The sequence below is a fragment of the Simochromis diagramma genome, unplaced genomic scaffold (assembly GCF_900408965.1).
Source record: "Simochromis diagramma unplaced genomic scaffold, fSimDia1.1 OVJJ01000334.1, whole genome shotgun sequence".
NCBI classification, from domain to species: domain Eukaryota; kingdom Metazoa; phylum Chordata; class Actinopteri; order Cichliformes; family Cichlidae; genus Simochromis; species Simochromis diagramma.
The window spans coordinates 6,032,999-6,057,325 of NW_024386764.1; the positions used below are offsets into that span (position 1 = coordinate 6,032,999).

At 38.7% G+C, this 24,327-nt stretch overlaps 1 protein-coding gene across 1 annotated transcript; it reads left to right on the forward strand.

Annotated features, from left to right (window-relative positions):
• Positions 1–1,361: 1,361 nt before the first annotated feature.
• jak3 (Janus kinase 3 (a protein tyrosine kinase, leukocyte)) lies at positions 1,362–21,382 on the forward strand. The gene is made up of 24 exons (XM_040033075.1): positions 1,362–1,523; positions 4,983–5,180; positions 5,263–5,380; positions 6,106–6,223; positions 6,674–6,819; positions 6,905–7,202; positions 7,318–7,455; positions 8,598–8,755; positions 8,839–8,950; positions 9,118–9,298; positions 10,113–10,237; positions 12,265–12,396; positions 12,476–12,563; positions 12,842–12,966; positions 13,226–13,364; positions 13,580–13,731; positions 14,150–14,300; positions 16,962–17,089; positions 17,258–17,447; positions 17,759–17,883; positions 19,800–19,972; positions 20,275–20,392; positions 20,479–20,592; positions 20,785–21,382. Exons 2-24 carry the CDS (start codon positions 4,988–4,990, stop codon positions 20,902–20,904), a joined length of 3,342 nt encoding a protein of 1,113 aa, XP_039889009.1. The 5' UTR covers positions 1,362–1,523; positions 4,983–4,987; the 3' UTR covers positions 20,905–21,382.
• The last annotated feature ends 2,945 nt before the right edge of the window (positions 21,383–24,327 follow it).

Below are 24,327 nucleotides of genomic sequence, written 5' to 3' on the forward strand. Positions count from 1 at the left end.
ACACCCATGAATCACCTTTTTCCAGAAATGATGACAAACCAAGCAATGGCTCAATGGCTTCAGTTTACTGGAGCTGAGGTTTGAAAGGGTTTTATGTTGGATTTATCAGTCTTAACAAAGGTGTTTTATTTAATTTAAATGTTAACTGTAACCTGAAAATTGACAGCTATAGAAAAAAAAGAATACTAAATGTGTCGGAATAAAAAGTTTCACAGAACAAGAAATTACAAGTATTGCCTAAAATGCTAAAATGTTTGCTGTTGTGAGCAGATGGTTTTCTCAGAGCTATAACAGGAAACTGCTCAGAAACCCAAGAGCTGAACAAGGAAACCACAGTTTTCAGCTGTTTCTCTTTTCCTGTAATGTTAGATCAGTCGATTTTCTTCTGTTGTCGATCTGCAGGGCCCACAACCCCTGTACAGGAAATTTGTTTTGATTATTAAAAAGTCTGAGTCTTCTGTGCTCAACCATTACAACCTTTAACATGATTTCTCTTGTTCAAAAGTATAACAGGGATCAGAGACATAGTTCTTATCTACTTGGTCTGAGACAAGAATATAAAAGGCTAATGATGGATCACATTTACATACACAAAATCTTGAAATTTCCACTACTCGGGATGAGCAGTTTTAAAGTCCGTCGATGAGACAATGCCTCTGTCAGTGCGCCCCAGGGTGGCTGTGGCTACAATGTAGCTTGTCATCACCAGTGTGTGAATGTGTGTGTGAATGGGTGGATGACTGGATATGTAAAGCGCTTTGGGAGTCCTTAGGGACTAGTAAAGCGCTATATAAATACAGGCCATTTACAGGCCATTTACAATGGTTATACTTACACAAAGAGGCCTGTGGATTTTGGAGGAAGTAATCAAATATTTGCAATTCTGCTAAACTTTTCCTGCTGGTTGTGGTTGGAAAAAGGAACATGGGTCCATTATAATACAATAATATAGGCTTATGACTGAAGGAAAATAAATTTGGTCAACATCCTCTAGGAAGCATAAATGTGTTCAGTATATTTTATTGCATTCTGTATGTTTCATTTGCTGGTAACCAAGAGAAATGGCCACACCACTCTGGGGTAACCAAAATGTATTAAGTTCATCCAACGGTGATGGTGCATTACAAGGCATTTTTTGAACACTATTGGAACCAATGATTATTAATTTAGACAGCTGGAATGAGCAATATGCTAATTCTCGTGTAATGTGCATCATAGGTCCTTGAAATGTTCCTTGAAAAGTGAATTCTAACGAGAAGTTGCACAAGTTCTGACATCAGTATTTCACTTTTAAAAGTTGTATGGGTTTGTATGTGTGGGGTGACAACAGCCTGGTGACAAACAGTTGATGAGTTTTCTGAAAATCAGGAAATCCTTTTAAACTTCCTGTCTCACACAGACAGACACGCAGCGCAAAAGTCAGAAAAGTAACTCTGTGTTTGTGGCTACAAAGTAACAAAATGAGGACTTCTGATGGTCGCATGTGACGATACACGACCCGACGAGTGATTGCACATATTCCTGTAAGTATAAAAGATATTTTTACATACTCCCTACTAAGAAACATCCACTTCCACTGTATATCGACAAGTATTATGTCACATTATGAAGAATGTGTTTGATCTATGGATTAATCTGTCCTTAGCTCTTTATAAATTGCTATTCAAAGAAGCTTTTACAGCATGTCCATATTGTGGGATATTTTTCTATAACAGTGACTCCTTCTTAAGTTGTTATGGTGATCTTTAAAAAAATAATAATAAAAAAACATTCCTAAAATTGACCCTAATATACGGTATTTGAAAGACATTCATGAAAAAGTCAAATAAATGTACTTATTACATCGAAACGTAAGTCACATGTTCTCACATAGTGTTAATTTGGGCTACGGCAAAGCGTGGTAACCAGTTTCACTTGAGGGCGGGAATCCCCGCAAAACTACAATTGACTTTTCAAAAGCTTTCTGAATGCTTTTATATGGATGTGAATACTGAATATGGGGTCTGTCCAGGTTTACATCATATTCGGTATATGATGTTTATCTAGAATGCAGGGTTATGCATATTACTGTATAGCATACGACTTCATCCTATACAAGCAGGAGCCTGCATTAAGGTTTACAAACACAAATTGACATTTAAGGACTTACCTTTAATTAATTTGAGTGCTACTGAAAGGAATAGTTTTCCTGTTAATATTTGGTAAATGTTTCCTGTGAGCTCTCTGTCACAGATCAGTATTTGATCTCTTTTAACAAAAGTATTAAGCAAAAATTTAAATATGATCAAAAATATTAATTATATTAAAGAGCTTGGTGGAAAAACATAAAAAATAATGTTGGCTATTACCAATAATGTAAATCTATGACATAAACCTTACATTGGATGCTGGTCTAATTTATCTGTGTATATATAATCACGCAATATATTTGCATGTGGACAATATTTTTTCAGCTCCAAGATTATGTTATTTTCTCTTTTTATTTTATTATTCTCTTTTTCATCCTTGCAATTATTTCCCATACAGACATTTCTTGCAGCCCAGAGCAATATTTAAGTTTATTCCCAGTATTTTACAAAACATTAAACATTTTTTGGCATGTCCCATTGGGAGGAGGCCCCGGGGCAGACCCAGGACATGCTGGAGAGATTATATCTCTCGGCTGGCCTGGGAACGCCTTGGTATTCCCCCGGATAAGCTGGAGGAGGTGGCTGGGGAGAGGGAGGTCTGGGCCTCTTTGCTTAGGCTGCTGCCCCCGCGACCCGGCCTCGGATAAAGCGGATGAAGATGGATGGATGGATGGATAAACATTTTTTGTTATTTTTAAGAAACACCAAAATAACAGGTTCTTGATCCTAACAGAATAGTACACTGTAATTTTATCAAGCATTGTTTACGTAGACCACCAGAGAGTTCACTGCTACAGTAAACTGCATAAACACTTCACTGAAATTGTCTGGTAAAAGCACTATTAGTGTTACAAGCTAAAAAGTTAATTTAAAAAAAGCATCCACTGATCTTGGTAAAGATAATATTAAGAAAAGAGAAGACAGCACCTCAATAGTGATGCACATGATTCCACAATAAAGTCAGGTGCCATCATAAATCACTCTGCCCCAAGTGTGCACACTGGTTGACATAAGAACCAGTGTTAAAATCACTACTATAATACCATTAATCACCAATAGAAACAAAACAAGCAATGTATTAGAATTAGAAGGACAATTAAGATACTATTAGATAATAATTGGAGCTTAATTGGAATTCAAAAGAGAAAAAGACAGTTAGATTCACAGGTAACATAAGTATAACAAATATAAAAGTATGCTATGTCTTTTGTTGACACAGACCAGGTAGGTACAGGTCTGTTTTGTCAAAAGAAGACCTTTGACATTAATGTATACATGGGTACTGCCTGATGCATGGCTTTTTGTTACCTCACAGTCTCCCACTAACACACCCATTATTCCTCAGCACTAATGAATCTATGAAGGACCTGACTAATCAAGAAAACTACTTAGGACTACACCCTCCTGTGACTTTTCTCCTAATTTATGTTGTTTAAGGTCACAAATTCCTATACAGTTAGCAAGAAAATCCAGTGGTAGTTATCTTTGTAAACAGTCTTTCCAACACATCCCAGTCAGCATTTATATACATACATTTGGTAAATAGGATATGAAACATTTCTTTGGTTTTTGTCCAAGATTTTAATTATTAAGCATTTGGGGCTTTTCCAGGCGTCTGACACCATGTCGTAATGCACCAAGGTACCTTAAAACCCGATTTGAGCCATGACACTGATTCTTATGACACGATGAGTCATAAGCCTATACTGTAAACACTACTGTGATACAATAACACCTTATAACAATAATCTAGGTTTTTTTTCCTGAGTCAATGGGGTTTTATAGAGCTGAATCACTCCCTTGTCATGTACGTGCTGTGCGAGCAGCCAGATTTGGAACCCACAATGCAGGACTTCAGAAACAGAAAAAAATCCCTCTGAACCTGAACCACACAGCATGTAGGTATGAGGGACGATGCGATAAAGGGAGATTGAGATTATCTATACACACCGAGTAACAAGGGAAAAGGAAACACTGATTACAGGGGAGGAGACAAGAAAAGTTAAACTGAACGTAGCACATATTTGACAAGGGGCTATAAAAATAACACACCAAACTAACAATGAGACGGAGACTGAGACATGCAACCTTGACACTGACCAAAGAGGAAAACAAATGTCTGACTAGGAACAGAAAGGGGAACGAAATATAGCAAAACAGGGAGACACAACTGAACGAGAAACCTTGGTTAAGTTAACAGAGGAGAACAGGAGGAAGTGACAGGGGACATAGGGAGACAAACAGCGAACAAATCAGGGAAGATGAGACAGAGAGAGTAAAACTAGAGTTAGAGGACAGGAGGACAAAAGACCAGAGGAAATACCAGGTGACAGGCCAATAAATGAACCTAACAGGGAAACAGTAAAGCATATAAGATGCTGAAAGGTAAGGCTGATGCACACATGAGACAAAGGACAAAACATAGATGTACAAGAACAGACAGGAAACCAAGAACAGACTAAATAAGAAGCTGGACCTGTGAAAAACAATTCAATGAAACAGTTCCTGACTCAATGACTCAGGAACAATGACATTACTAATCTAAAATGGATGAAGTCAAGCTTTGTGGAAGTCACAGAATAACCTTTTATTGTCACTGTACGCGTACAACAAAAAACAGTTGGAAAACAACTCAGTTATTCAGCATTAGTTATTTAACTCTCCATTTTTATTTTACATTTATGTCAACGCTTCAGCCAATCAAGTCAAAATTGAACCTTCCATGTCAGAACATAAAATGTTCAAGTTATTCCAAGGATTTCTGATTTTCAGTGTAAGTTAATATAAAAAAGGTCACCTGACTGCCTCTAAATACATTTTCTAATGTTTATCTGTTGGCTTTATTTTCTGAAGTAACCATGGATCTCAGTGAGGAAGAGTCAACTCCTCTGGTGATCAGAGACCGCGGAGGCAGCCAGAGGTCCAGTTCAAGCACTGTTCCTAATTTACAAGTCAACTTCTTCCCTGTCAAAAAGGAAGCAACAACATTACAGATCACATCTGGACAAATATCTGCTGAAAATGTCTGCATCCAAGCAGGGAAGAAATGTGGTAAGACTGTAATGAATTATGTATTATGTAAGTCACTAATTTTTGTCAGCCATATTCATTATTGTGGGTTTTTTTCTTCCAGGAATCTTGCCGGTATACCTAAGTCTATTTGGTTTGGCATCTGAAGACCTCTCATTTTGGTATCCTCCTTCTCACATGTTTGACACTGATGAAAACTTAAAAGTCCATTTCAGAGTCAGGTGGGTGTCAAAATGCCTTATTTGATGAGAAAAAATATATATGTATATTTAAGATTCAAATTCAACTTTTCAAATGCTTGTTAATGTGCAGTTTGGCATGTAGACACGGTTAAAACAACTTGCTGAATTTCAACCCAAACATCAGAATGGGGAAGAAATGTGATTTAAGTGACTTTGAACACAATATAGTTGTTTGTACCAGACGGACTGATCTGAGTATTTATGAAACTGCTCTACTGGGATCTACCCCACACAGTCATTGCTAGTGTTTGCAAAGAATGGTCTGAAAAAGAAATAAATAACCTATGAGTCAAAGTTCTCTGGGTGAAAAGGACTTCTTGATGTCAGAGGTCGGAGAAGAATGGCCAAAGTGCTTTGAGCTGATAGAAAGACAACGATAACTCAAGCAACTGCATTACAACCAAGACACAGAAGAAAATCTCTGAACCGGGTGCCACTCCTGTTAGCTAAGAACAGGAAACTGATGCCACAGCTCACAAGAGCTCACCAAAGTTTGACAACAGAAGATAAAGTGACAGACAGATAAAGTGGCTATTGAATATTCTTTCATTTGATGAATGTTTAGTGCATCAACTCCTTATACTTAGAATGTTGCTATAAATAATTCGAGTTTGGAGTACTAGTTGAAAGGTTTTTAATGGATCCTGATGTAAAGGTTAGTTTTATATGATTTGATATGTAATGGAGTTCTTTTGTGTTTGAAGGTTCTTCTTTGGAAATTGGTTTGGGCAAGAACCAAGATCTTCATACCGCTACAGTTTGACTAGAGACAGAATCAGTCCAGTACTCGACTACAGTGTCATTGACTATCTTTTTGCCCAGGTAAAGTACTAAATAATGATATTATTTTCAAATATATTAAGTAAATATTTTAATTAATTAACATAATTAATTTAAATTATGTTATACTTTATGAAATTCTTTATTTTATTTTAATTTTAAGAATCAAGTCGAGACTGATAGAAAGTGATTAGATAAATGTTTTTCTATTTTAAGTACCGATTTCCAGTAAGATGAAATATTTACAATTTCTATTATTTAAAATGGTGATATTCCATGAGATTCTTCAATTTAATTCATTAGCAAAAGTTTATCCAACCATGTACTGTCTTTGTTGCTTTGAGGTGTCTATCAGTTTTGCTTTTTGTAAAACTGATAGATTAATGTACTACTGCACAATGTAACACAAGTTGTGGCCACAAAAAAACTGCATGCTTGTTATACTAGTAGATGTGACGATAATAAGTCCAATTGATTTCTTTTGGTGTTTAGCTTCGAAATGACTTCATTGAAAGTAAGGCAGGCATAGCCCCACCATTGACTCTTCAGGAGGAATGCCTTGGCCTTGCAGTGCTCGACTTGTGGAGAATGGCCAAGGAGCGCAACCAGAGTGTTAGAGAGCTCTGCAAGACTGTCAGGTATTTACAGTTGAGACTGTATCATTGCTTATACAACAATCCATTCTAGTTTGCAGTCATTACACCAAATATTGTTCCTCTTTAGCTACAAATCCTGCCTTCCCATGTCACATCGCCATGACATCCAGAAACGAAACCGGCTGGACCGCTACCGAATTAGAAATACCCTCAAGCGTTTCTTAAAGAAGCTCGGCAACTGCTCCGTAGATGAGTGCAGCCTGAAACTCAAGTACCTGATTGAGCTGTCTGGCATTGAGCCTTCCGTTGGAACGGAAACCTTCCAAGTGAATCATTCTTCCTCCCATCCAAAGGCAGACTTCTCTCTTGTGCGGGTCACAGGGGAAACAGGAATCCAAACCGCTGGAAGTATCAATAACAGCCAGGTAAGATGACTGAAGAAGATCGAGTTTAGTTTGTAGTTGGTTAACTGCTATCATTTTCCTGCTTTAATATCTCTACTACGCTACTAAACAGATCAAAATGCTATTTGGTTGATAGGTTTTGTCAAGAGTTGAGTGGCAGACCTTCTGTGATTTCCAAGAAATCATTGACATCAGTATACAGCGGGTATGCCATGAGCAGGTTCCCCAAGACAGCAGGATGGTGACTATAACACGAAAGGATGACAGCTGCTTGGTAAAAAAAACAACATATTTTACACTTAAACCATTGCAATATATATATATATATATATTGTTCTAGTAACTATTTTACTGTTTGGATGTAAATATGAACAATTTAAAAGCTATTCGCATCAAATTAGTGTCCTCGGGCAACTGTATCCCTTCTACTTTTGTATTGCTTCTCCAAAGCTCCCTGTTCTGGCTACGTGGATGACATTTGGCTTGCTGGGGTGGAAAAGTTGCAAATTTGTACCATCTGGCCAAAACTGATCATGGCATAACACCAAACCTTTAATCGTAGATGGACCGATGTTGGTGATGTTTGTATGTTGAATAGAATTCTACCCAGACCATCTCTGGACCAGAAGTGAGAAATATTCTTCAGATAATGTCATTTGTGGCAGGTGAAGTTAATGTGTTGGAGTCTTACAATTATCCCCATTCTTTCTGTGATGTCAGGAAAGCTGTTATATCTATAGGAAGTCAGTTAACGAGTTAGGACAAGTGGTGGACCCAAAAGTATGAGACATCAAGTTTCCATCACCACTGAAAAATGCTTTTTCCCCTCCTCATTCTTTTTTCAAGGAGGCTTTCAAATTTTGCTTAGTTGAAATTAATTAATACAGAGATAGTAGAGAGCAGTTTGTCTTTCTAGAAAGTCTAACAACGGTGTCCATTTCAGGAGTAACTTGACTGAGCATCATTGTAACACCCCAGACATTGGTTCAACTTTTAGTTTGGAAGTATTTTTGTACCATGACTAAGCAAACACTTGGTGGTTATTCAGTGTTGTAATGCTTGCTGACGCTGTCAAACAATGGTCCTTTAACTTAAAGCTAAAACTAGAGAAGAGGACAAGAACACAGAGGGCCAAATGCAGCAAGCAGGGTGTGCAGTGAGTAATAAATGTCTGCCTACAAATGGTTCATAGCCAGAGGCCCAACTCCCGTGACTACTGATGGTCCTTAGGATAAATGTTGGCTAGGTTTGATCCATAATGTGATGTGGGAAGTCCATGGTAAGACTCCACGGTACACGTGGCATCGGTCAGAATGGGAGTTTGAAAACCTAACTTAGTCCCCTAAGTGGTCCAGTAATGCAACAGGAGACTAACAGGAGACTAACTTTTTTTGTGTGTGACTACTTTCATTACAGGAAGTCAAGTTCCAGAGTCTCAAAGAGGCACTTTCGTTTGTGTCACTTGTTGATGGCTACTTCAGACTGACCACAGACTCAAGCCACTTCTTCTGCCAAGACATTGCTCCGCCAAGTATTCTGGAGGGAATCAAAAACCATTGTCATGGCCCAATAACGTGCGTCAATAGATAGATAGATAGATAGATAGATAGATAGATAGATAGATATATTCTGATTTGTTTTTATGCTGTTTGAGCAGATCAGAGTTTGCAGTCAACAAATTGAAAAAGTCAGGATACAAAGGTGGTACCTTCCTTCTGCGGCAGAGTCCGAAGAACTATGACAACTTTTTCCTCACTGTTTGTGTTCAGGTACAGATATAGACAAAAACCTTTGTTTAAATGTTTTTTGTCACCCACTTCATGTTAAAGAAGCATCTGCTCAATCCGATGTGCAAGCGTGTTTCCCATGGCTTACATTTTGACTCAAGTGTTTGGATTCTTCCTTCTGATCAAAAATCACCCTCTTATTTTTGCAGACTCCACTTGGACTTGATTATAAAGACTGTCTCATTAATAAAAATGAGCACTACAGTCTCTTTGGTGTCCAGAAATCATTTTCCAGCTTGAGAGAGCTTACCAGCCACTATCAACACAATAAGCTCCTGCTGGCTGAAGTACCTGTCAAGTTAACCTGCTGCTGTCCACCCCGACCCAAAGGTATGTTTCCTCAAGCTACAGATGACATTATCTGCCTTGATCGCCAAAAATACAAGGGCAAACACACAGAGAGATGTGACCCTGATACTTCATTTTGGCCATCTACTTCCTGAAATTCAGCACCATGACTAGACAAGAGGCTAAATTAATAAGCTAGCTTATCTAGTTAGCTAGGCGCAGTGAGTAAACACTGTGACAACTGGGATGCTTGTTTTCACTAGTGAAAAAGAAACATAAAAAGTACTTGCCAAAATAAGTTCAGAGCCAACTACCAAGAGTATCCTTTAGTGCAACTTCTTTCACAGAGGAGCTGCCACCTGCTGGCCATTAGAAACAGTGCAGATTAATGGCACTGTAAGACTTTGCTGTTAAGAGCAGCAGGTTACGTCCATATTTTTTGACGGGTCTGTTACAGGAAAATCAAAGTGTGATTACATATTTGCATCAACTGCATGCCAATTTTCGCAATAGAGTACATACTGTTCTGATTTTTTTTTTAAATATGAAATTGTCATATTACAGTTGTCTCATAATCTAAGTTTTATTGTTTCAATTAATCTGTGCAAGCTATCAATTGTAGCAGTAGAAACAAATGAACATCCACATGGTTACAATGTGTAACTGTCACATTCAGTATTCTGAACTACATCAAGGATATAGAAAAAAACATTACTAGGACACATGTACTGTCAAATCTACAGTTGCTCGACAATTTTCTGTGCACTCATCATCATTCAATTCTTGTTTGAGGTAATATATGTCTGAAAGATTGAAGATTTTATAACAAATATTATGTTTTCTGCTGTTTTTAAAGAGCTCACAAATTTGATCATCATACGCAACTGCAGCTCTGTAGAAGCTCCAGGCTCTCCAACAACCGAAAGGAACAAATTCAGTCACATCCAGTTTCATATGATCAAATATGAGGACCTGAGCTGCGTAAGTTGATCTGCATGTTGTGCCAATCAGGCCAGTTGGTACTTCTGATGACTGTCAGTACAAAACTTCTTCTACTTGTTTTCTTCTTTTTCCATCTACTCCTTTTTTAGTGAAAGCAGAGCAGGAGCATTAATGAAAAATATACCTTTATCCTAACATAACAGGCATTTCTTGCTTGTTAGCTTTGGACGAGAAGTGGTGCATACCTATAGTGGTGAACTCGTTTTTTAAACAGTAAACAGCAATTATTTATAAACTATCTGTATCATTAAATTTCTATTGAAAAATTTATGTTAACTCAGAGGTAGGCAACAGCAGCCCACTTCCCCCAGCTGCTATCCTTCATTTTGGATTTATTTTCCTGCATTGTTCTATTGGGGTAGCTCTTCAGCCCCATGTAGAGAGAGGGATTCTGGGAATCCAAACAATGCTATGGCTATGATGTCAACCACATCTCCAGTGGTTCCTCCTGCACCTTTCACAAACAACAGACTAGATGGATATGGAATAATTGTTGGTTATTTTTCTTTGAATTGTAATTTTTAATTGTTTATTACCTTAACTTATTCCTTTCTGACATGAACAGTAGCACCCTGTATTACAGCTTCCAAGTGTTTTTGATATTTCATAACTGCAACAAGATTTGCAAAGATTTGCACAGCACCTATGTACCCTGTGAAACTGTCCTGAATTTCAGATATCTATCTATAGAGAGAGAAAGCATGTGATAGGGTGCCAAAAGAGTAATTGTGATAGTGCACAAGGAAGTCAGAAATATGTAAGGATGGTGTATTAGGACTGTGAGACATTGGTGAAGTGTGCAGTTGGGGTGATAGATGGGTTCATGGTGAGGGTGAGATTATATAAGGGACCGGCTCAGACCCCTTTATTGTTTGCTATGGTGATATACAGCTTGACAGATGAGATCAGGCAGGAGTCTCTATAAATTATGATGTTTGCAGATGATATTGTGATCTGTAGTGAGAGTGGGGAGAGGTGGAAAAGAGTCTGGAGACATTGGGGTGTGCAATGGAGAGAAGAGGAATGAAAGTCAATAGAAGTAAGACAGAATACATGTGTGTGAATGAGAACAGGGCAGGTGTAACAGCGAAGCTCTGAGGAGCAGAGGTAGTGACGCTAGAAGAGTTTCAATACAGACAGTGGCACGGACATAAGACAGGACGTGGAGCTAAAGGTGCTTGAGTGTAAGATGCTAAGATTTCTGCTTGGAGTGACCAAGATGGATAAGATTAGAAACTGGTATTTTAGAAGGACAACTTAGGTTTAGATGGTTTGGGCATCAGAGGAGAGATTGTTGCTATATTGGACAAATTATGTTGAAAATGGAGCTGCCAGGCAGGTGGAAAAGAGGAAGACCTCAGAGGAGGCTCATGGATGTAGTGAAGGAGGACATGAAGAGGGTTGGCGTGACAGAAGAGGATGCTGAGGATAGGGTGAAATAAAAGCAGATGATCTGCTGTAGTGACCCTTAAGTAGCTGAATGAAGAACAAGAGCTGGCACCCTTTATCGTGATTTCTGGAAGACTGATTCAGAGTTGTGCTTTTTAACAACAGTATAATCATTAGCTGAATTTCATACGAAAATAGTTACACTATATGGGACAGTCCCAATATTCTGTCAGCTGACACAGTCACATCAAGGGGTTCTCAACAGGAACAGTCCTACACGCGTCTTCTTTAGCAGAGATTTGTTGCAAATCTATTATTCTAAGGAGACACATCTCGAGTATTGTGATTAAAATGTTTATTCTTTATCTCAACAATATGCAACGTATCTATTCACACTTTCTTGGTTTGAGCCGAGACCTGAAAGTGTAAATGTCTGCCCCTGCTTCTTCTACAACTGCTCATATCTCCATTACAGCTACAGTTGTGTCTTTTTAAATGAATAACGCTGTGGCACTAACAAATACTGCTAATGCTGCTACTGTGACGCTATAGCCACGGTAATCTAAAAAGAATCGCTGAGCTATAATGTTGTTTATGATGGATACTTTCCCAATCAGGACGAAAGCCTCGGACAGGGCTCTTTCACTCGAATCTTTAAAGGCAAAAAAATCGACATTCATGATGGGGAGAAACGTGTGACCGAAGTTCTGCTGAAAGAGCTCGATGCGACTCACAAGAACTGCTGGGAGGTGACTTTATACATACCTAAGTATTTTTTTTTAATGTATTTGTTTCTTATGATTAACACGTGCTTTTTGACCATTTCAGTCATTCTTTGAAGCTGCCAGCCTGATGAGTCAGATTGCACACAGACACCTGCTCCTTGTATACGGTGTTAGTGTTCACGGAGCAAAGAGTGAGTTAAAACTAAGTTCCATGATCGCATTGACTGTTTTTGTTGTTTTGTGTTTTGTTGTTTGCTAGTAAGCCCAGTAAAGCTGAATGTTGTGTTGCTGAATGTTGTACAATCAGTGTTTCGACTGACACAAGTAGTTGTAATTTCAAAGCTGACAGTTATTTGGTTAACTTTGTCTCATATCATGTGGCCCTAGCTCAGGCGCTGCTCTGCGAGTGAGCGCTCTGTGTTTTGGTTTGAAGTACAGCTGTTGAAACAAACCTTGTTGTGCCTTTCAGACATCATGGTGCAGGAGTATGTCAAGTACGGGGCCCTTGACCTTTACTTGAAAAGGGGGAGATCTGTATCAGTGAGCTGGAAACTTGACGTAGCCAAACAGCTCGCATCAGCCCTCAACTTCCTGGTAAGGAAGATTTACCGATGTGGAAATGAGAAGAAGGCAGCCTAGAGCAGGCCTGACTGTAGATTGCGTGATGTGCAAATAAATGTTATTTAAAATGTCATGTTTTACCAGGTATTTTAAAATACATAACTGCTGTGAACAGTAGAATTAATGCAAAGGATGAAGTGTTTCCTAATAACACTAAACAAGCAAACAGGTATTTTTCTGTCCTGCTTACTTTGAAATGTAGTTGCTAAAATCACATGTAACCCTTGTACAGGAAGAGAAGAACATTGTTCATGGAAATATCTGTGCCAAAAATCTGCTGCTGGCCAGAGAAGGTGACCCCTCTCAGGGGAGCTCTCCTTTCATTAAGCTGAGTGATCCGGGCATCAGTATGGCCATGGTGGGCAAAGATGGTAAAGCCTTTTTTTTTTTTTAAATTGACTGATTATTTACAGTAATTTATGTATCAGCATTTCTTTATGCAATGGTAACCAATTTTAGCTTTATTCATTTTATTTTATACCCATTAACATGCCTTACAAAATAAAGGATACTTTTAGCTGCTTCCTTATAGCCAAACAAACAAATAGATGAAGAAACTTAATTAATAGAGTTGTCGTTTCTCCAGTCATTCTGGACAGGATCCCCTGGGTGGCCCCCGAGGTGTTGGGCGCTCCAGAAAAACTGACCCTCGAGTGTGATAAATGGAGCTTTGGCGCCACAGTGTGGGAAATCTTTAACAATGGAAACTCCCTGCTACGAGGCTGGAACCTAGATCAGGTAGATTATCGTATTCCCTGATCTGCAGTTTGTGGTTTTGGAAGACTTTAAACACTCTAAACTTTTTAGCTGTCTGGGTCAGTGTTACATGATCCCTCAAAGCTCATTGCTGTTATGCAACAATTGCAGAAAATGCCTAAACTAGAGGACTCTGTGTGTGAGTTGTAGCTCTGGTTTTGGTTCATAAAGTTCAGCATGCAGAAAAACTGATGCAGTTCAGAATATTATATTAACTTTTCAAGTTGATGTAAATAAAATGCAACACTGTGAAAAGACTACTGAGAATACTGTGTAGATTAAATGAAAATTGCACTTCCTTTTCTGTGAATTTTCAGTCGTTAGAAAAATTGTTGTACAAACATTAAATGGTGCTATGTGGTGCTAAATGTGTTGTGTTTGTTTTGGTTTTTATTTGCAGAAGAAGCAGTTTTATGAGAGTTTCCAACAGCTGCCTCCCTCTCAGTGGACAGAGCTAGCAGATCTGATCAGTCAGTGTATGGACTACCAGGCAGACTTCAGACCTTCATGTCGCAGTATTATCCGTCAACTCAACAGTCTCATCACTTCAGGTAAAGATGCGTACCATACTGTTCTGGTAATCAGCTGACACATACATGTTAAAACTGTCCTTTAAAACATAAATTAATTAGATAAATAAAATTAATTCAGTTAATACCACAATACTTTGACTAACTTTTTGTATCAGATATAATCCTTAGAAAAGAAGACATAGATGACAAATGATGGTGTTTAATGAAATGTAAATAAAACAGAATCCATGATTTGCAAATCTTATAAACCCGTATGTTATTCAGAATAGAACATAGAAAACATAACTGATGTTTAAAGTGAGACATTGTATTACTTCATGAAAGATATGAGCTGATTTAGAGTTTGATGGCAGCCAAAAATCTCAAACAATTTGGAATGCAAGTGACAAAGGTCAGCGCTAATAAAGAAGAGGATCCTAAAGAGGTAACGTTTCTCTGAAGTGAAGACGGGCGGAGGTTCACCAATTCTGCAAAAAAATACCTCTACAAATTATGGGTCAATTTCAGAATAATGTTCCTCAATATAGAATTGCAAAGACTTTGAATATGTCATCACATGATGCCATCAAAAGTTTCAGAGAATCTGGAGAAATCTCTGTGTGCAAGTGACAAGGCCTAAAATGAATATTGGATGCCAATGATCACGTGGCACTGCATAAGAACAGGCATGATTCTTTCATTGAAATAACTGCACAGGCTCAGGGACATCTCCAGAAATCGCTGTCTGTAAAACACAATTAACTCTGTCATGCAACTCTATAAAAACACACATTCACATATGTTCAGTGTGAACATTCTGATGAGTTCTATAAAGAGCAAGTATGAATCATTTAAAGGAACAAGAACACACAAGTGTATTCAGTCCAGATAACACAGTGGTTCCCAAACTTTTTTTGCTAGGCCCCCCTTTGTTTTACAAGAAAAATGTCCACCACCCCCCTCCCCCACCCGCGCAAAAACACATCCTCCAACCACACACACCCATATTTTGTTTTCAAACTCCATTGCGGTTTATTTCACACCTCAAACATTTATTAAACAATTAAACAAATACAAGTAATCTGCAATAAATTACAGGTAGTAATAAAATAAACGACTAACTCTTTTACGCTATGTCCACACCTACACGGGTATTTTTGAAAACGCAGCTGTTTCTATGCGTTTGGGCCTTTCGTCTGCACGTAAACGCCGTTTCGAATCACCAAAAATGGAGATTTTTTTATAACTCCTTTTTTGCGTTTACGTGTGGACGAGGAATACAGAGTTTGTCCCGCAACGTCAAAGGTATGTGCCTTTTTTCACGTCACGCTGTGCACACGTTATTGTTTACATGAGATGAATTGCAGAATGGCAGATAGAGACAAAATACTGTTAATCTGACTATCTTCAGGTTTTACACGCTTACATACACACGCAGCTACTGTCCCTCCATTTAGAAAGGCAGAGGCTCACGGTGTGATTATTTTACGTGTAGTTGTTTTGTTCCTGTGTAATAATATTCAACATTGCTATCAATACATTTTTCAAAAATGTCTCTCTGTGCAAAATGGGTTTAAAAACACAAACAATTGTGGGATAATGTTTGTTCGTGATTTGAACCAGGGGAACAAATCGCAGCAGGATCAGCCTGATATTATTTGTATCCCACTGTAACTTTACTGTATAAAGAGCTAACATGTCCAACATGTCAGGAGTAGTTACTCATTACAACAAGTGTTTGTGAACTAAAAGTCTATAATGTGGGATACTGTTTGTCAGTGATTTGGAGAGCCCAGCGCTGCTCCCGACGCAAAGAAAACCAATTCTGCAGGGGAGACCTGCCTTGGCACCAGTGTTGCCAACTCCTCAGTAAGGAAAATCGCTATTGGCTGTCCTAAAAGTCGCTAGAAGTCGCTAAATGACGTCATCGCCTAATTTGCATAATTGGTCATGCTAATCTAATTGTAACCTATGTTGTTGGAGAGAGAAATAACATCGTGGAAGAGACATAAAGTGAGTAAAAACCGTCCTAAATGCATTTAGAGTTTATTTAAAACTACAAATTAAATTTCTTTTAGCAATTATTGTTTTTTTTTTTAATGTCACAATTCCAGCCCTGCTCCTTTACCCGGGCTTGGACCGGCAAAAGTGACCCGAAATAGGCACTCTGGTGGAGTTACTTTGTGTGTGTGTGTTTATAAGTAGTTTTAAACCTTGTGATCCACAAAACAGCATAAGAGTAAAAGAAGAACTGACTGCGTTACAGCACCCGCTGCTTGTTGAGAGTAAAAGCCATACGCGCTTTCACGTCTTTTTTAGCGACTTTTTTTCTAAAAAAAAAAAAAGTCGCTAAGGGGTCTGAAAACTCGCTAAATATAGCGACAAAGTCGCTAAGTTGGCAACACTGCTTGGCACTTGTGCAGGTGAAGCCAAAGGGAAGATATGCTTCACCATATTTTCTAGTCTTTGGGTACAGTAGTACAGTGAACCTTTTAAATGTAAATTATAAAATAGCAAAGAGAAATCTTTGTTTGTCCTTGTGTTTGTGTGTCTGTGTGATTCGTCCAGGGGTAGCTGTTAAACAGACTACTGTTGCTACCAATAGCTGTTTTCCAAATGGATGATGTTTTAGGTATTACGCTGAGATTCACTGAAGTGAAAATACTGCTGACTGCTAACTTTGCCTTGTTTTTTTGCCAGACTATGTGATACTTCACGCTACCGAACCTGTCACACAGAGCCCCGTGTGCAGATCTTACAGCCACCCTCAGCACGACCAGACATTGTTTGAGGAGAGATACTTGCGCTACATCTCCCCTCTGGGAAAAGTAAGTGTGAGGTGACATATAATGGACAGAAGCTTTAAACTAAATAAATATGTCAAGCTGATGTTATGCTACACAAGCAGGACCTACTATTTGTGCTCATTCTTTATCCGTCCCTTTCATGCATCTACTTTAACTTCAGTTTTTACCTGTGACTTAACACATTTGCAGGGGAACTTTGGCAGCGTGGAGCTTTGCCGTTATGACCCGCTGGGTGATAACACTGGTGAGCTGGTGGCTGTGAAGAAGCTGCAGTCCAACAAGCAGTCAAACCTGGAGGACTTCCAAAAGGAGGTCAACACCCTCCACGTCTTACACTGCGACTACATCGTCAAATACAAGGGAGTCTGCTACAGCATGGGTAAAAAAAAAACAAAAAAACAATAATAAAATGATCTGCCCCCTGCTTAGACTGTAAAACTCTTAGCTCTCCCTTTCCTGTTTTATAAATGAACTCATTAAGGATTGCTGTGCCACTTCAAAGACATGTTTAAGGTGACTTGTATGACTTTTTTGTAAAAGGTGTAAATGTAAGTGAACCAAGCAAAAGAGCTCGTTGCACTTACTCATTTCCTCTTAAAGCATGAAACTCACACATGTCTCTGTGTTTCAGTGACAAAGATTTGAAAGGACATTATCTGATGAACAACGTTATGGCTTGTCTGTTCACAGGTCGCCTCAGCATGAGTCTAGTGATGGAGTACCTGCCTTATGGCAGCCTTATTGGCTACTTAGAGAAGAACAAACACAACATCAACACCAGGCGGATGTTACTATTTGCTTCTCAGATTTGTAAGGTGCGTGAGCTTGCAAAATGTTAAAAATATGACGTCTGCTATATGGACAGGAATTAATTGCTTGCCCACACAATCCTAAATGAGTATCGACTGCACATTCTATGACTTGAAAGTCTTTTGCTTTAACGTGTGCTTGACCTGCTGCTTTTGATAGAGATGAGAAACATGTCTTCCCAAGCAAGTGTAAACCAGCAGGATTTAAAGCTGCCTGTGATGCAGCAGGATTACAGATCTGATTGGGCAGGATCTGAAAATTGGCGTGACATATGTGAAGCCATTCCTGAACCAGTGCTCACGTTTTCCCTAAGGACCCCAAAGCGCTTTACACATCCATTCATCCACCCATTCACACACTGGTGATGGCAAGCTACATTGTAGCCACAGCCACCCTGGGGTGCACTGACAGAGGCGAGGCTGCCAGACACTGGCGCCGCCGGGCCCTCTGACCACCACCAGTAGGCAACGTTTGAAGTGTCTTGCCCAACGACCGAAACTGTCCAAGCCGGGGCTCGAACCGGCAACCTTCCAATTACAAGGCAAAGTCCCAACTCTTGAGCCACGATCGCCCCAAACAAGTCGTAAGATGTTGTAGAATGGATGTTTCATTGCTGTTTAATTTACATCAAAGACGTCTGTCAGTAATGTCTAAAAGACTTTTGTATGTGTGTGTGGACAAGGCCACGGGACTTAGGGGGGTTGCAGCACACCGTGTTACAAAATAATAATAATAATAATAATGGATTGGATTTATATAGCGCTTTTCAAGGCACCCAAAGCGCTTTACAATACCACTATTCATTCATGCTCACATTCATAGCCACAGCTGCCCTGGGGCAGACTGACAGAAGCGAGGCTGCCATATTGCGCCATCGGCCCCTCTGGCCAACACCAGCAGGCAAGTAGGGTGAAGTGTCTTGCCCAGGGACACAACGACCAGGACAGACATCCCCTGCCAAATGCACAAAAATAGATAAATAAAGGCGCTCAAACACTTCAAATACCAAATCGTTATTATTTTTTCTTTAAATAAGCCAGGTATTGTGGTCAAATAATCTTACATAGTACTCACCAGTCACTATAAATGGTGCATTTTTCAAAATGAGCTGTGAGCACATACGTATCCCAATAACAAGAAAACATGATTTTTTATTTTAATGCTAGCTACCAGCTAATAAAAAGAGCACAAATTGATGGGTAGATAAAACCTTTCGGCCTCATCTGAGTGATCATTCTCACAAATGTCCTCATACATTTTGAACACTTTGGATATTGTTGCCCCTCATCGTGATTGGTCAAACATCTGAGCGTGCAGTCATATTATTCCAACAGCAGATGGAGGCTCTTTGGCTTATTGCTAGCTGTAGCAGTTAGACATTAGTATTAAACAGTAATTTCACTCTACCTTTGTTGCAAAAGGGAACTGAGTTACCCCATGTATATTTTCTACATACAAATAACAAATATATTCAGGTAAAACGCTCATATTTGGATGTAAGCTTATTAAGCTTATTGCACATGTGGCAGTCACAAGACTCAAGTCATAAAGATTTTACTCACCTGTATGTGCACCTGACGTGTGTGTGTGTGTGTGTGTGTGTGTGTGTGTGTGTCTAATGCAGAATATTTCTCTCTGCTGTGTGGACTGGTTCAGTTTTGGCAGTTTATTCTTATCTGCTGTGTAACGATGACGCACGTTTTAGAGTTGTATTAGAAGGTGACAAGACGAATTAATAGCTAAAAATATTTACCTTCTAATACCATATAGCTTATTATATTTCCCCCACAGACACACACAAATACATAGACTTTCCACAGTTCTACGTGTTGCAAATCTTTAAAAAAAAAACTTAAAACACAGAGGGAGATTGACAGAGCTAAAAATAAAAGTGTTTTTCGTTTGTTTCTAATCCTGTCAGGGGATGGAGTACCTGCAGAGCCTGCGTTATGTGCACCGAGACCTTGCAGCCCGAAATATCCTTGTAGCCAGTGAGACGCTGGTAAAAATCGCTGATTTTGGGCTGACCAAGGTCATTCCACATAATAAGGACTACTACCGTGTCACCCAACCAGGAGAGAGCCCCATCTTCTGGTAGATTTCCACTAGTTTCACCAATAAAAATCTAATAACTGCTTTTCAATGAATCAGCTACTTTCTTGTGTCGATGGTGTGGTTACTAGCTGTTAATACTTCCTAATATGACTAAATGAAAGACACGAATAAAACCAAACATGAGACAGTGCTTATTTTTAAAAGAAATGCTTCTCAGAAAAGAATATGTAATGTTAAAAAGTGAAGCATAAGCTATGAGATAGATTTCCTCTGCTTGAAGATCACAGTTGCCCCATTACTCGGGATTATTCTGTGCTCTAATGGTCATGCATTTACTGCAGGTATGCCCCAGAGTCCATCACTGAGTCCAGATTCTCCCAAAAATCAGATGTCTGGAGTTTCGGGGTTGTTCTTCATGAAATCTTCTCTTACTGTGATATAAGTTTCAATCCGAAAAGAGTAAGAAAATGTACAATTGTTACAAATGTGTCTGGAAAATGCTTCAGCTTAAATATGGATTCCCATGGCTTACTGTTTTGTTTCAGCTTTATATGCAGGAGATTGGGCACAACGTGCTGGGTACATCCATTTCAGTGCATCTGGCAAATCTACTGAAGGGTAACTGGAGGTTACCACCACCTTTAAACTGCCCGCCCAAGGTACGTTTGCTCTGTGCGGTCGAAACTGTAGTTTTTTCGGAATACTTTTTGATCTTTGCTATTGTAAGTAAATCAGACCTTTGGAGAAACGACTTTCTTATCTGTCTTACATCAGCAATAAAGTAATTTCCCTTCTATCCTTTTATTCCACAATGTTTATCCTTGCTCATATTACTTTCATTGTAATGCCAGGTGTACCTTATGATGAGGCAGTGCTGGGCACATGACTTTGATGAGCGTCCATGTTTCTCCAACCTTGGAAACGAAATTGAAACTATGATCCAGGATGAAAGAGAGAACTCTAAAGGCTGATGAGGATACAAGATACTTACTCTTTGTTCAAAAGGAAATCAAGTTTAAATGAGTACATGTTCACAAGTTCTCAGGAGTGAACATCCAATTATGGGAGTATGCGCAGGCTGACTTATTTATGATAGATCTCTGGGTACACTGGTTCTGATAAGCTCTACTTAGGCTCTTTCAAGTTGATATCACAGCAAAGCCTAGGTTATTATATTTGTATATTTTTTATATTTTTTATTTTTCCAGTTTTCACTCTGAACTTTTTGCAGAGATTTAATGGTTGCTAGAGATCGCTAGTTTTTTGTTTTTTTTTGGGGGGGGGGGGGGGGGGTTGTAAGTGTTTCGTAGCTCAGTAATATTCATAATCCTAACAGTAGTGTAGATGAAAAATATATGTTACCTGGATGTAACTTTAGTTCTCTGTGTTCATGCGTTGATCGCACTTACGAAAGATGCAGCAAAGCATAAATAAAGCTCTTTTCCTAAATTAAAATGTGTTTTTTGAGATGAGCGGGAGAAAGACAAGCTGGACAAGCTTATATAAAGCTAATAAGTTTATGTGGTAAAAAAAAAAAAAAATGTATGTATGTATTAGAGATGGACCGATCCGATATTACGTATCGGTATCGGTCCGATACTGACGTAAATTACTGGATCGGATATCGGAGAGAAATGAAAAATGTAATCCGATCCATTAAATATCAAAAAGCACCTCACAAAACTTGCGACACGGCGTAACTCGGCTCATAACCGTAGCACGTCGGAGCAGTATGCGTGGCGTGATAGAGCGGCTGTGTGTATTTGTAGCCTCGCTACCAATCCAGCATTTCATCTCCGAGGAAGTGATCCCAGAGAGAAGTAAAGCAAGTGTGTAAGTTCATCTCTGAATGTTTATAAAGCATTCCAGCGTTAAGCTTAACAACGGATATATGGAGCGACTGCCTCTCTCTCTCCCTCTGCTCATAGCTGGACTGGCCATTGGGCATACCAGGCATTTGCCCGGTGGGCAGATGGTGATTTTTCGTTTTTATGGGCCGATGATTTTTTATTTTTTTCTGTTAACGGTATAAATAATGAAAGGTGGTGTAAAAATAACTCAGTTGTTTGGTGGTGGCTATCGCGGAGCTTCCACAGATTCAGTAACATTAGCAAGTGGTGGAGGACAGCAGGTGGATGAGGGAAAGGGGAGGCAGGAGGAGGAGAGACCTGAGGCGGCCGCCGGTCCGAGTGTCAGGTGAACTGAACTTCAGGTAAGAAGTTATGACCTGCAGTCTCTCTGGGTCAGATATAAGCCAAGTTTAGGTGGAGTTTATCTTCGTTGTGTTGACTTTTTACAGTCAGTTACAATAACTCGTACTGTGTACTAGCTAGCATGACGGAGTTTCTATACAGCTGGGTGGGTGCTATGATGTTACTGATAGTGAACTTTATTTTATTCATAAGGTTCGTTAGTAGAGTTGCCAACCGTCCCGTAAAAAGACGGAATCGTCCCGCATTCAGAGAAAATATTACGCCTTTCCTATTGAGCTAAAAAGGAGCACAGTTTGTCCGTACTTTAGCTAGAATGGAAAAAGACACAAAGCTGGAGTTATTCTGTCTTTATGCTGTCAGCTGCCTCTTCTTCGCTCATTCTTTCCCCTCCTTCTCCTGTTTCTACTTCAATGAACATGATCATGAAACTGATCAATGATCAGCTAATCAGCTTTTCTCTCTTGTTTATTTATCGCCCACTTTGCGCCAGAAAGAGGAAACCAGCGGATGTCGTGTTAAACAACAGCTGCAAGTATAAGCTTGATCAGCTGTTGTTAGAATTTATTTAATATTAATTTCAAGTATCAGCTGATGTTTGCTGGAGCCACAGCTGTAAAGCTGCTGGGCATGATATCGGTTTGGATATGTGGTGAGAGGGAAACATGAAGATGAAACCAGGAGATGTCCTTACTGAATCATCAGAGCTGAACAGGTGATGGACAAACAGGTTTACCTTTTAGGTGACTTGAATGAGTTGAAGGGAAGTTATGAGCTGTTTCTGAGAGACAAATAACACCAGGATCCTTTTTTACGCTGACAGCTGGTAACTGTGCAGGGGCGGGTCTAGCAAAGTTTTGCCAGGGGGCCAGGTAGGGCATTAACAGGGAAAGGGGGGCACAAAGAAATACGTTCTTATTCTCATTTAAAATGTCTAGCTTTTAATAAATAATTATCTGAATCTTACACCCAAAGTTTTAATCTGATGTAAAATGTATAGAAGTCCATTACTGTATATAGTAACTATTAAGTCTAATATACCCTAGTAAGCTATAGTACTTTTTGTACCATCTGTGCAGTCTGCAATTCTGTTGAAGAAAGATGTTGAATCTATTTAATTACTGTTGAAAAATAATTGATTTCTGTGCATTTGTTTTCATACTGCATCAAATTAAAGTTGATTATTTTGATTAAGCATCATGAGGTGGGGGTGGTTCCCTATTTTTTTTTTTTTTTTTTTTTGCTGGGAGTTTTAGAGCCCTATTAGTTAGGTTGCTTACGCTTTAAAATACCAGAATAGGAAGGATGGAGTAGGTTTAAGTTTTTTAGATTGATCAGTTTTGCTGAACTATTAAATATTTTGGGTGCAGTGTATTTTTTGCATACAGGTATAACAGAATAGCTTTAATGTTTGTTTGTTTTTTTAACCTGAGTATGAACTTATACAAAAAGCAGCAAGATATTAAAAAAACAGTTATATTGATTAAAAAACACACTATATCGGATTCATATCGGTATCGGCCGATATCCAAATTTCTGATATCGGTATCGGACATAAAAAAGTGGTATCGTGCCATCTCTAGTATGTATTAAGTATTATTTCAGAATAATTTGCAATTTTTTCTTTTGCCAGTGACTGAAGGAGAATGTAAGGTTGAAAAGCAGCTTGTTTAAGTTTTAGCTGTGTCTGAACGGGTTTGAAATATTACAGAAACTAAAGCTTAAAAATGTGCAGCTTTTTTAATGCAATATTGTATTTTCTTCAGTGTACACTGTAATACACTGTGTTTTGCATTCCTGACTTGTATGAAATTCTTAAAGCTTATAGTCCAGTTACACACAGTGGTAGAAATAAAGTAAGTATATTTACATATAAGTATATTAATATAATTCAGAATTTCAAGGCATGCTTGTTTTTTTTCAGTATTTTGATTTTATCTTAATTTCACCCCAATACATTTATGACTGACTGATATAATGATTAACCCAATACATTCAAACCAGTTTGACATGGGTCGACTTACACAGATGTCAGCTGTTAGACATTATTCTTAAAAGTGACTCTCTCTTTAAAACTTGTATTATTATATTCGTATTAGAAATAAACCACAACAAAGACTAGAGAGAAGTACCAAAAAGTACATACAAATTTGTTTTTCACAGTGTTTTCTCTCTTTCTCATTA

Excerpts from the sequence above, each read along its gene's own strand:
- jak3 (XM_040033075.1), top strand. The coding sequence starts at position 4,988 with ATGGATCTCAGTGAGGAAGAGTCAACTCCTCTGGTGATCAGAGACCGC. Across the intron at positions 6,224-6,673 it reads TTGACTATCTTTTTGCCCAG|CTTCGAAATGACTTCATTGA; the intron begins GTAAAGTACTAA and ends TTTGGTGTTTAG. Across the intron at positions 17,884-19,799 it reads TTGCTTCTCAGATTTGTAAG|GGGATGGAGTACCTGCAGAG; the intron begins GTGCGTGAGCTT and ends TAATCCTGTCAG.